Here is an 11,288-nt window from a genome sequence, read left to right as displayed (position 1 = left end):
TAAAAAAATATGATACAATTTTTTTCCTATTTTTAATCAATTAAAATAAAAAATATTCATAAATACCATCCACATAATTTAAATACATAATTAATAACTATTGTACTAAAATCCAATTTATATAATTTTTTCAAAACAAATAACACCAATTCATACATTGAAGTTAACTAAAACAACAAATAAAATAGTTTAAATATTCAAAACATTAATTAGTGGAGTAGCTAACAATACAAAACAACTCCATCAAACTTAGAAGTTCATCCAAATATCTAATTAGTCCCTAATGAAGTTGTTCCACGATCATCAGGTTGGTGGCTGGACTCAGATGAACGTCTACCATCTATTGGCGATTCTATGTCCATTGCCTGAAAAAAAAAAAAGTATATATTAACCTCAATGAATATTGATAAATATTGTCAAAACTAATTAACTAAATTTCTCTTATAGCTATAAGAAACCTTTACACAATTAATATTTTTAATCAAAGACAAACAACTCTCACAAGATTTTTAAATATGTTTGCTATGAAAATAATTTTACCTGTTTGTCTTTAGAATTTTGCATTTGCATCAAGAAAGCAATTTGCTCCTTCAACATATCAACTTCAGAATCCCTTTTCTTAAGCCTATCAATTTCAGCTTGCATTTTCTCCATCTTTTCATTAGCTTCAGAGGAAGACATCGATCTTACAGAGTGAGAAGTAGATGTAGTAATTTGTGATGGTGTTATTCCAAGTCCCATACAACGAACATATCCAGGATGTTCTTTTCCAAACACATTAACAAATGCTTCATTTGGAGAAGGAGTCTTCCCAATTTCAGCTTGCAATTGTTCCTGTGCAAACAGATAAAGCAAACTAAATTCCTCACTATTACCAAAACTAACAGTTGCATCTTTGATTTATAAGGTGGTCAATAACAAATAGTTACAATTACATAACACTTCTATTATTTACACTTACATATTTTTCCTTGGCTTCGTCGTTGACAAATGACCCATCAGACTTTTTATGACAAATTGAATACATTTCACCCCTACTGTATTTTCGACCATCTCTCAGTTCCTACAAGTAAACACATGTAATAAGTACATGTTCAATTATAGCATAATCATAAAAAAAAAAATTAGATTACAATCAAAACAATAAAGAATATTCAGTTGTTTATAATTGATACCTGTATTTTATCCTTAAAAATTTCATTTTTTCTTGTCGATGGAACTAGTTTCCAATTGTCGTACATTATAGGAAAATCCTTAAACTTCCTTGCAATTTCACCCAAAAAACCGCCTAACAAACCAGCAGCTGATCCTACCGGTTGCCCATTTGAATTCCATCTAGTTATTATTCTGCTAACATTAGGAGGAGCTTCAAGCACGTCTGATACCCTTAAGTGTGTCTTTGAAATATGTCCCGCCTCATCTAACACATAAGTCAATGAAATATGTCATATTGCAATCATGTAAAACAATTAAATTTTATAAATATAATTAGACATTAGATAACATACTAATGACTTCTACATCCCAAAATGTAAAATTCCTTTTTTGAGAAATTTCTGGCTCATCTTCTACCACATCTTCAGAGTGAGAGGATGTCTCTTGGAAATGTGTTGTTTCTGTCTCTTGCACTGATCTTGGTGTTGTCACTTGAGAAGGTGTTGCTTCTGTCGCTTGCACAGTAGTTGGTGTTGTTGTCACCGGAGAAAGATGTGGTTCTATCGTTTGCACAGCTAGCGATGTTGTCGCTTGAGAAGGTGGTGCTTGAGAAGGCGGTGCTTGAGAAGGTGGTGCTTGAGAAGGCGGTGCTTGAGAAGATGGTGGATTTGTCGGTGTTGTCATCGGAGATGGTAGTGGTTCTATCACTTGGAACGTTGGTTGTAAACCATGTCTCCGCAAGTGCTTCATTTTGGTTACTTGAAGATCTCCTGGTAGTATAACCCTCGGCTGACCCTTCGTGAAACGCTACAATCATTTATTATTAATGTAAATAAATAAAAATCAACATATAATACAAATAAGAAACATTTTGTAATTTTAGTATTTTTAGTTATTACTAACCGGTGAGGTTTTTGAAATGGTGGAAGAAGATTTGTGAAGGGATTGAGAGAGATGAGTTAGATTGAGAGCCTCCATCCTTTTTTTATTCTCTTCCATTGTTTTACGTCGAATATCCTCATATGATGATTCCATTTTGTTCACAAGATTGAGTCTCCAAACACACTTACACTGCAAACATTGATGACAACCAAGTTAGACTAATGCAAATAGCTAAACACAAAAATGAACACAATAACAAAAATGAGCACATCAAACACAATGCAACAGTAAAAGAAAGTAGTAAAAAAATAACATAGATTGAAGAGTACCATGTCATAAACAACAAACAAGAATTATTAACAATCATAAATTCATATCATGATTGTTGTCATCAAAATCATCATTAAAAGTTGAAGTTTCAGGATCATCATCTGTAGTCATTCTTGCCAATTGTATATGTGTGGTTTCATTAGAAAAAATGTGTTCCAAATTTTGAGATGGGTATGGTTCAATGGGTGCCATAATTTCATCATCTCCACCCATGTCATACAAGTCCCGTGGCTTTAAATGAATAGGTATGCTCCATCCTTGTTCCTTTTCATCATCCACATAATAAACCATTTGAGCTTCTGACGCTTTAATGTATGGCTCATCATCTTCATGCTCCCCAGTATGTATTAGTCTTGCAAAATTTATAGAGGTAAAACCCAACTTATCTGTCTTAATGCCTCTTGGATTTGTGGTATTCGCCCATTTGCATTTAAACATGGGCACTTTGAAGCCATCATAGGAAAGCTCAATGATATCTATCAATCTTCCATAGTAAGGCACTCCTCCAAATCTCATTTGGGCATCACTATTGCTTGAGTAACTTCGTGTTCCGAACATGCCAAAAACTCCACTATTTTGAGTTTTTAATAAATTGTCTCGTGCCAATGTTCGAAATTTGAAACCATTGACATTAAATGCAGTGAACCTTCTAACTTTATCAGAAGGACCTTGAGCAAGACTAACGAGAACATTTTTATCTGATCCACTAATGTTGTCGAGATTGTTGCAAATCTGAACACCATAAAATATACAATTAGTCACATTCTTATTAAAAATCAAAGCAACTCAATCACCAATTTTGTCATGAACACTAACACGATTGCGGAACCAATGAGGAAACTCTCTATGAACCTTCTTGTCTACCTCAGAAGTACTCCTTGCACCACTCCTCATTTGGCTTCGAATAATACTTCTATATTGCCTATTTGGTTATTTCAAATTAGATGTATACGGAAAAAAAATTAGTGGTAAATAATACAAATATAATAAAATTACTTACCTTAGATAGTAGTCAACTATGATGCAGTTTGTTAAAACGTGTCTATGAGCTTGTAACTTTTCAATTGGTGTAAGGGTGTAGTATGAAGAACCACCAACCGATTTTCCAACTCTAGGAAATAATTCAGCTACACGTGAGTCAGTTTGTATCTCATTAATAGGCTCATCATCTACACGACCAAGTTGATTCCATCTAGTCTCAATGTTTTCTATATACCTTGAACAAAATGTAAGAATCTCTTGTACAAGGTATCCTTCTGCAATAGACCCTTCTGGTCGTGCTTTATTACGTACATACGATTTAAGTATTCCTAAGTACCTATTATTGAACCAAAATAATATTAGTTAGAACAAAATTGTCAACTACTAATTATTGAAGGAACAAGAACACGCATATTTTACCTTTCAACAGGATACATCCATCGATAATGAACAGGACCTCCAAGTTTAACTTCTTCAACAAGGTGAACAACCAAGTGAACCATAACAGTGAAGAATGAGGGAGGAAATATCATTTCCATGTGGCATAAAGTGAGGACAACCTGATTTTGCAATTTTTCCAAATCATCAACATTCAATACTTTACTGCATAATTGTCTAAAAAGTGAGCAAAACTCAATCATTATAGCTGAAACATCATCAGGTAATGTTGCTCGAATGGCTAACGGTAGAAGTTGTTCCATCAATATGTGACAATCATGACTCTTCAACATTCCATTCAACTTAAGATTTTCCATGTCAATGCATCTAGAAATGTTGCTTGAATAACCATCAGGCACAGTGATATTCTTTAAAGTTGTTAAAAATCTCTTCTTACCTTTAGTAGTAAGAGTAAAGACGGCTGGAGAAATTCTTCCATTTTCATTGGGCCAAAGGTCAGGTCTTATGCCCATAGCTTTAAGGTCTTTTCTTGCATTAAGATGATCTTTACTTTTTGTGCTATCATTTAGCAAAGTAAATATGATATTATCGCACACATTTTTCTCAATATGCATCATGTCAAGATTGTGGCGCAGAAGATTATCCTTCCAAAATGGAAGTTCAAAGAATGAAGATTATCCTTCCAATATGGAAGTTCAAAGAATATGCTTTTCTTTTTCCATTGTTGATTGACACCTTGTGTAGGTCGTCCACCACGTATTCTTTTTCCCGACCTTTCTTTATCTGGCTTTCTACCAAATGTGACATCAATATTTTGAACCTGTTCAAGAATTTGAAGCCCAGATAACATTTTAGGTGGACCACGCATATCTTGTTGACCATCAAAGCGAACCTTGTTCAATCTAAATCTATGTCTCTGATCAAGAAAACGACGATGACCCATAAAACACCATTTTTTGCTATGTGGAAGACGACGAGGAGTAGAGTCCATGTTACACGATGGGCAAGCAAGTCCAGTGTAAGTGTTCCACCCAGAAAGTGTACCCAGCCCTGGAAAATCACTAATTGTCCACATCAAAGTTGCATGTAATGTGAACATCTCTTTTTTAAAAGAATCGTATGTATCGACACCTATTGTCCATAACTCCTTTAATTCTTTTACTTTTACTAGAGGTTGTAAATAGACATCAATATCATTTCTTGGCATTTTTTTACCGGGAATTATCATTGACATTATAAAAGATGTATGTTTCATGCACACCCATGGAGGAGTGTTGTATGGAATTAGAATAACTGGCTAAATACTATAATTTGTACTCATCATACCAAAAGGATTAAAACCACCACTAGCTAATGCAAGACGCACATTTTGCGGGTCTGATGCAAACCAAGGGTGTGTCAAGTCAAAATGTTTCCATGCTTCAGAATCTCTAGGATGCCTCAACATTCCATCATTCTTACTATCATTTGCATGCCATCTCATATCCTCGGCCGACTTTGACGACAAAAATAATCTTTGTAACCGTGGTTTTAATGGAAAATAGCGAAGAACTTTTGCAGGAACTTTCTTTCGATTATTGCCATCACCAGACACTCCAACTGCACCAACTTTTGCTTTTGATTTCCATTTCGAAGTATTACAAATTTTGCAGGTCTCCCTTTCTTCATCTTCCTTATTACCCCAATAAAGCATACAATTATTCGGACAAACAGGGATTTTTTCATAATTTAAACCAAGCTTGGTGATTGTTTTCTTGGCTTCATAGAATGAATTTGGTATATTTGCAAATTCAAATGCATCTTTTAATAACTCTAAAACCATTGTCATGGCTTTATTAGTCATTCCACATAAACATTTGATGTGATACAACTTTACCAAAAAAGATAGTCTTGAATATTTAACACACCCTTCATACAAAGGTTTTTCTCCTTCTCTACTTAATTCATAGTACTCTTTGGCCTCTTCATACCTTTGTTGACTTGCATTTTTATCCTTCTCTGCATTTGATTCAATGGGTACTTCATTTGCATGATCTTCGACTCCAAAAGCATCGTTAATCATGTTTTGCATTTGATCATCAACGACAACTGTGTCTTGAACTATATTAGAAATACTAATAGGTGAGATAGTACTAGTTTCTCCTATGGACTCTCCGTGATGTACCCAAATGGTGTATCCCTTTGGAAATGGTTTGCACTTTAAGTGATCATACATTACACTTCTACTCTGCGGTTTTTTGAAACCACAACGTTTACAAGGACATATTATTTCGCCATTTTCTAATTCATCTCGAAAGGCAAAATTAATAAATTCCTTTATCCCTTGATCATATTCATCCGATGTGTGTGGCTTCTTAATCCATGATTTATCCATTTCTATAAAGAAGTTTAACATATGTTATTTTGACACAGAAATAACATAATTCAACTTAGAACAAAAAAAAAAGATTGATCTTAAACAGAATAGATTCACTAGGCATAAAGGAACAAAACATAACAACCTCATACTCATAGAAAATAGTACTCGATAAACATTCAAAATATAGAACTAGACCAGGTATACAGGTATATAGTACTCGACAAACAAATCAAACTAGAAATTATTTTTAAAAGCAAACAAACCAATCATTAACATATGTTATTTACTTCAGTTTATCCATTAAATGCAAACAAATATTAGAACTGAAAGTGCAGAATTTAGCAATCAAAGTGTAGAACATAGCACTCAAACATCTTTAGTACAAAAAAAGGAAGAAGTGTTACGCTATCAGCTTTTACATAATAAAAGTATCTTACCTATTGTGTTATGTTGCGCGGTCGATGGAGAAGTATTACGCTACACCGTCACCAGAGAGAGGCTGAAAGCAGCGCCGTCTGTATTTGATTGTGAAACCCAAATGAAGAGTTTCTATTAAGGCTTTTTGTTTTCATGCATGGTTTTATTCTTAGATTTGAGAACACATTTTTAAAATTTTGAATTTTACGTTGTAATAATGTTTTGCATCTTTACCATGTTCATTTATATTACAACAAAGGAATTGATGGTGCATATTCTGCTAGTTTTTACACAATCATTTGATCCTATCCTTTTGTTTGTCACATTAGGCTATTATCCTTGTCATTTGATGTGCTTGGACTTGTCGTTTTATGCTTTCAATGTTGTGTATTCTATTACTATCTTTGATTTGAGAGGTTTTGCTGTTCTTGTTACTTGGAGTTACCACTTACATGTACTCGTTTTCTGATTATTTGGTTTTTTCATTTTTGCTTGTGTTTATTTTGTGTTTTCCATTCTAGGTAAGCTTGGTTATGTGATATCTATATTATCATGGACTTTTTTATTGTTGACTTGTAGGTCTGTAAGTATGCGAGACACTTTTAAATGAATAATTTGTGGAAAAGTCGTGTATGAGTAGCTCTCATTAATTTTGTGATGTTTCTTCATTCGTACTGCAAATAATGCCTTAGATGCAAGGCTGAAATTTATATAGGTCATTATTTTTGAATGCTCATCAAATAAACCAGATGCAGTATATTCTTTTGGAATTATGTGTTTTAAATTGCTTTTGTGGGTGAACTAAGCAACCAATAACAATGGTTCTTTCAGAATCTGTTTACAGATCATGCCTTTCTTTTCATTCTTTTGTTTTTATGTTTTACCTGCCTTATTCACCTCTCATGTTTGGCATAGCCAGTTCACTAACTGCTAATATGCAGGCCAGAGGACATACAGTGTTTCCAGGTTCACACCCAGTATCTCTCAACAGGTTCTATTTATCTGAGCCATTAAAATATGCTCTGAATGTTATAATAGTTACTACTTTACAAGTTTTACATTACTGGGGACCTTCATTCAAACACATACTGTTGCCTTCAAGGTTTCAAAGGCAACAAACAATCTGGAATACAAAATTGTATTAAAACTGGGTTATAACAAAGTGTATTAAAACAGATTGAAACTAGTTCACAATTCCAATTCCTGATATTGCTGTTGTACCAACTATCCCTCAAATTCCAATTGTGCCTCAAATACCTTAAATTCCTAAGCCAGAGTTACCTATTGTGCCTAAACCATATGTGCCTAAAAATTCAATATTTCATTCTATTTGGCTTGGTTTCTACCAATAAACAAATCAATCTCAATGAACATATGAACTATGTAGCAGTAAGCAAAGCATAGCATAAGCAGAGAAAACCCAAATAACAAACCAATCACAAACAAACCAATCACTAACGTAAATGGAACGAAACGAAACAGAACGAAATGGAACGAAAAGAAACGGAACGAAATGGAACGAAAAGAAACGGAACGAAACGATTACCTTTGCAAGAGTTGATTTTGTTTCCAAGATGATAAATCGCCTTCTTTTACAGAGTAGATTTGGTTTATCTTCGATTTCGTTTCTCTTTGATTTCGTTTCCTTCAGAAGTTTTAGGGTTGACAGAGGTTGAGAGATTCGGAGGTTTTCAGAAATTTTAGGGTTTATGTGCGCGGGGATAAGAAAGGAATACACGCGGGAGTGACAAATTACATTACAAAATCTGGAAAACGAAACACAAAGAGAGATGTATTGCCCTAAACGACGACGGTTGCTTAAAACCGCCCCAAGAACCGCCGCTAACTGGGGGTGAGGATGAAAATTGCGTGCTTTATGGTGGTATGGTGGCGGCGGTTGACGAAAACCGCCCCAGGAACCGTTGCAATGTCGTGATGAGGGCGGTTATTTCAGAACCGTCGCAGGCCAAGTGTCGCAAACTTCAAAAATTCTTGTAGTGAATGATGCTTTTGCTTGGACAAATGGATGCCACACTAGGTCTTGAAATGGAGGTTGTTGATACTACAAACTCCTCTCGTAGTACATAATATGCCTCATTTACCGAATATGATCCTCCTTGCGTATTATTCCATGACCACTTATCAGATACATTAACTTGCAAATAAACGTTAGTCAATAAAATCCTACATTGCTCCACTAATTCCTCCTCCAACACAAACAACTACCTCTGCCATCTCCGCCCTTGAATACCCTCTTGTCGCAACATCTCTACCATAACCTCTACATTTTCCTCTTATTGCAAAGACAAATAAAATAATCTACTAAATTTCTCACGCAAGACCCCACCAACCAACCTTGGATCCTTCCAAAATAAAGTATTACTCTGATTCCCAATAATTTTAGACAATTTTTTATCAAATCATTCCTCTTCACGCAAACATATCCTTCCACCACACAAACCCCCTCGAATTGCCACCCTAAATTCCCCAACTTCCACTCCATATTTATCGATCAACACCTTAACCCAAAGACCCTATGACTCCGTTTTTAACCCCCGACGACATTTACTCAATAGAGCTTTATTAAATAATTTCAAATCTCTGACTCCTAATCCACCATTCTCTAAAGGCAAACACACCTTCTCCCAGTTGACCCAATGAACCTTACCCACTTCCTCATTTCCACCCCAAAGAAATGATTTAAAATTGGATTCAAGTTGATAAATGATACATGAAGGAGCCTTGAAAAAGGAAAGAAAATAAACCAGCAATGCAGATAAGACAGCTTTGAGGAGTACTAAACGACCACCCATCAACAAAGGTCTAGAGTTCCAACCAGCCAACCTATTTTGCATCTTCTCAATAACAGGTTTCCAAAACACCTTACGTTGGGGATTATCGCCAATAGGCAACCCCAAATATTTGAATGGGACACATCGCATCTTACAATTACGAATCTCTGCCGCAGTTTGAAGCCATGAACTGTTAACATTAACACCTTCCAACATACTTTTATGAAAATCAACCTTTAGGCCAGATTGAAGTTCAAACTACAACAAATTAGCCTTGATTGCTCTAATATTATCCCAACACTTCTCTCCCATGATCAGCGTATCATCTGCAAACTGTAATAGAGAGACACGAAACTCATTTGAGCCCACCTTAAAACCTTTGAATCGATTGGCTTCCACAGAAGCACTAAAAAAAGCATCCATGCCCTTAGCAACTATTAGAAACAAGAACGGAGATAAGTTGTCACCTTGTCTCAATCCCCTCCGCATAGAAAACTCTTTTGTAGGACTCCCATTCACTAGCACAGAAACTGACGTTGAACCAACACATTCCAAAATCCATTTACGCCATTTCTCTGGAAAATCCATCTTTGCCATCACAAGCTCTAGGTAATCCCACTCAACTGAGTCATATGCCTTCTCGAAGTCCGCTTTGAACAAAATTAACTCCTTTTTCTTCTTTTTTTCCTCATCGACCACTTCATTTGCAATTAAAATCCTGTCCAAAATTTGTCTGCCTTTAACAAACGTTGATTGAGATTCAGCTATTACAGAATCAATCACCTGACTCAATCTATTCGCCAACACTTTTAACAAAACTTTATACATACATCCCACTAACGAAATGGGTCTAAAATCAAATGAGACTTGCAGACTGTCTTTTTTGGGAATTAAAACTATGAATAAGCAATTTGATCCTTTTACCAACCTCTCATTTGCATGAAAATCACCTAGAAATCTCATAAAGTCATATTTTATGTTCTCCCAAAACTCTTTCACAAACCCAAAATGTACCCCATCGGGACCTGGACTTTTGTACTTTCACAATCTCACATCGCTTGTTTGACTTCCTCTTCGCTAAATCTGCCTAATAGTGTTTCAACTTGAATTAGCGAGAGAGAATTAAAATGCATGTTATCCAAATCCATGTGGATGGATCTTGTGGATTTAAAATGACCTTAAAAATGATTAAACACTGCACTTCTCATTGGCTCCACCCCTTCGACACGCTCACCCCCAACCTTAATATTGAGAATTGAATTACGGCGCCTTCTATTGGATACCATACCATGAAAAACATTGTGTTTGCATCTCCTTCTCTCAACCATTACATTCGTGATCATTGCCATTGAATACTACAATTCAACCGAGACCAAGAACAAATATTAGCTGACAATTGTCTACGCTCTTCAATCTCCACGTCTGGTAGAACACATGATTTTGCTTTAATAACTAACTTATTTAACTCCTCTTTAGCCACCTTTATCTTGTCAAATAGGTTGCTGCAATGTTCCTTATGCCAACTCCTCAAGCGATTTTTGATATTTTTCAACTTTTGCTTTAGTATACACCCCCCCCCCCCCCCCATCGGGACCTGGACTTTTGTACTGTCACAATCCCACACCGCTTGTTTGACTTCCTCTTCGCTAAATCTGCCTAATAGTGTTTCAACTTGAATTAGCGAGAGAGAATTAAAATGCATGTTATCCAAAGCCATGTGGATGGATCTTGTGGATTTAAAATGACCTTAAAAATGATTAAACACCGCACTTCTCACTGGCTCCACCCCTTCGACACGCTCACCCCCAACCTTAATATTGAGAATTGAATTACGGCGCCTTCTATTGAATACCATACCATGAAAAAACTTTGTGTTTGCATCTCCTTCTCTCAACCATTGCACTCGTGATCATTGCCATTGAATACTACAATTCAACCGAGACCAAGAACAAATATTAGCTGACAATTGTCTA

At 35.5% G+C, this 11,288-nt stretch overlaps 3 protein-coding genes across 3 annotated transcripts; all 3 read right to left on the bottom strand.

Moving 5' to 3' along the window:
* Nucleotides 1–269: 269 nt before the first annotated feature.
* Nucleotides 270–1,076, bottom strand: LOC101491224 (uncharacterized). Its single transcript, XM_027330836.2, has 3 exons — nucleotides 962–1,076; nucleotides 541–834; nucleotides 270–365 (listed from the first exon to the last, which is right to left on the bottom strand). The coding sequence occupies exons 1-3, from the start codon at nucleotides 1,025–1,027 to the stop codon at nucleotides 270–272; spliced, it is 456 nt and encodes a 151-aa protein (XP_027186637.2). The 5' UTR covers nucleotides 1,028–1,076.
* Nucleotides 1,077–1,154: 78 nt separating this feature from the next.
* Nucleotides 1,155–2,190, bottom strand: LOC101490904 (uncharacterized). Its single transcript, XM_027330835.2, has 3 exons — nucleotides 2,059–2,190; nucleotides 1,509–1,962; nucleotides 1,155–1,420 (listed from the first exon to the last, which is right to left on the bottom strand). Exons 1-3 carry the CDS (start codon nucleotides 2,188–2,190, stop codon nucleotides 1,155–1,157), a joined length of 852 nt encoding a protein of 283 aa, XP_027186636.2.
* Nucleotides 2,191–4,360: 2,170 nt separating this feature from the next.
* LOC113784605 (uncharacterized) lies at nucleotides 4,361–6,121 on the bottom strand. Its single transcript, XM_027330837.1, has 2 exons — nucleotides 5,074–6,121; nucleotides 4,361–4,797 (listed from the first exon to the last, which is right to left on the bottom strand). Exons 1-2 carry the CDS (start codon nucleotides 6,119–6,121, stop codon nucleotides 4,361–4,363), a joined length of 1,485 nt encoding a protein of 494 aa, XP_027186638.1.
* Between the last annotated feature and the right edge of the window lie 5,167 nt (nucleotides 6,122–11,288).

Source organism: Cicer arietinum, chromosome 8 (genome assembly GCF_000331145.2).
Source record: "Cicer arietinum cultivar CDC Frontier isolate Library 1 chromosome 8, Cicar.CDCFrontier_v2.0, whole genome shotgun sequence".
NCBI classification, from domain to species: domain Eukaryota; kingdom Viridiplantae; phylum Streptophyta; class Magnoliopsida; order Fabales; family Fabaceae; genus Cicer; species Cicer arietinum.
The sequence above is the reverse complement of the archived record's forward strand: the minus strand, read 5'-3'. Positions and strand labels throughout refer to the sequence as shown.

Excerpts from the sequence above, each read along its gene's own strand:
- LOC101491224 (XM_027330836.2), bottom strand. The coding sequence starts at position 1,027 with ATGTATTCAATTTGTCATAAAAAGTCTGATGGGTCATTTGTCAACGAC. Across the intron at positions 835-961 it reads ACGAAGCCAAGGAAAAATAT|GAACAATTGCAAGCTGAAAT; the intron begins GTAAGTGTAAAT and ends CTGTTTGCACAG. Across the intron at positions 366-540 it reads AAAATTCTAAAGACAAACAG|GCAATGGACATAGAATCGCC; the intron begins GTAAAATTATTT and ends TTTTTTTTTCAG.
- LOC101490904 (XM_027330835.2), bottom strand. The coding sequence starts at position 2,190 with ATGGAATCATCATATGAGGATATTCGACGTAAAACAATGGAAGAGAAT. Across the intron at positions 1,963-2,058 it reads CCATTTCAAAAACCTCACCG|CGTTTCACGAAGGGTCAGCC; the intron begins GTTAGTAATAAC and ends AAATGATTGTAG. Across the intron at positions 1,421-1,508 it reads TTGGGATGTAGAAGTCATTA|ATGAGGCGGGACATATTTCA; the intron begins GTATGTTATCTA and ends CTTATGTGTTAG.
- LOC113784605 (XM_027330837.1), bottom strand. The coding sequence starts at position 6,121 with ATGGATAAATCATGGATTAAGAAGCCACACACATCGGATGAATATGAT. Across the intron at positions 4,798-5,073 it reads TGGTGGTTTTAATCCTTTTG|GGCTGGGTACACTTTCTGGG; the intron begins GTATGATGAGTA and ends GTGATTTTCCAG.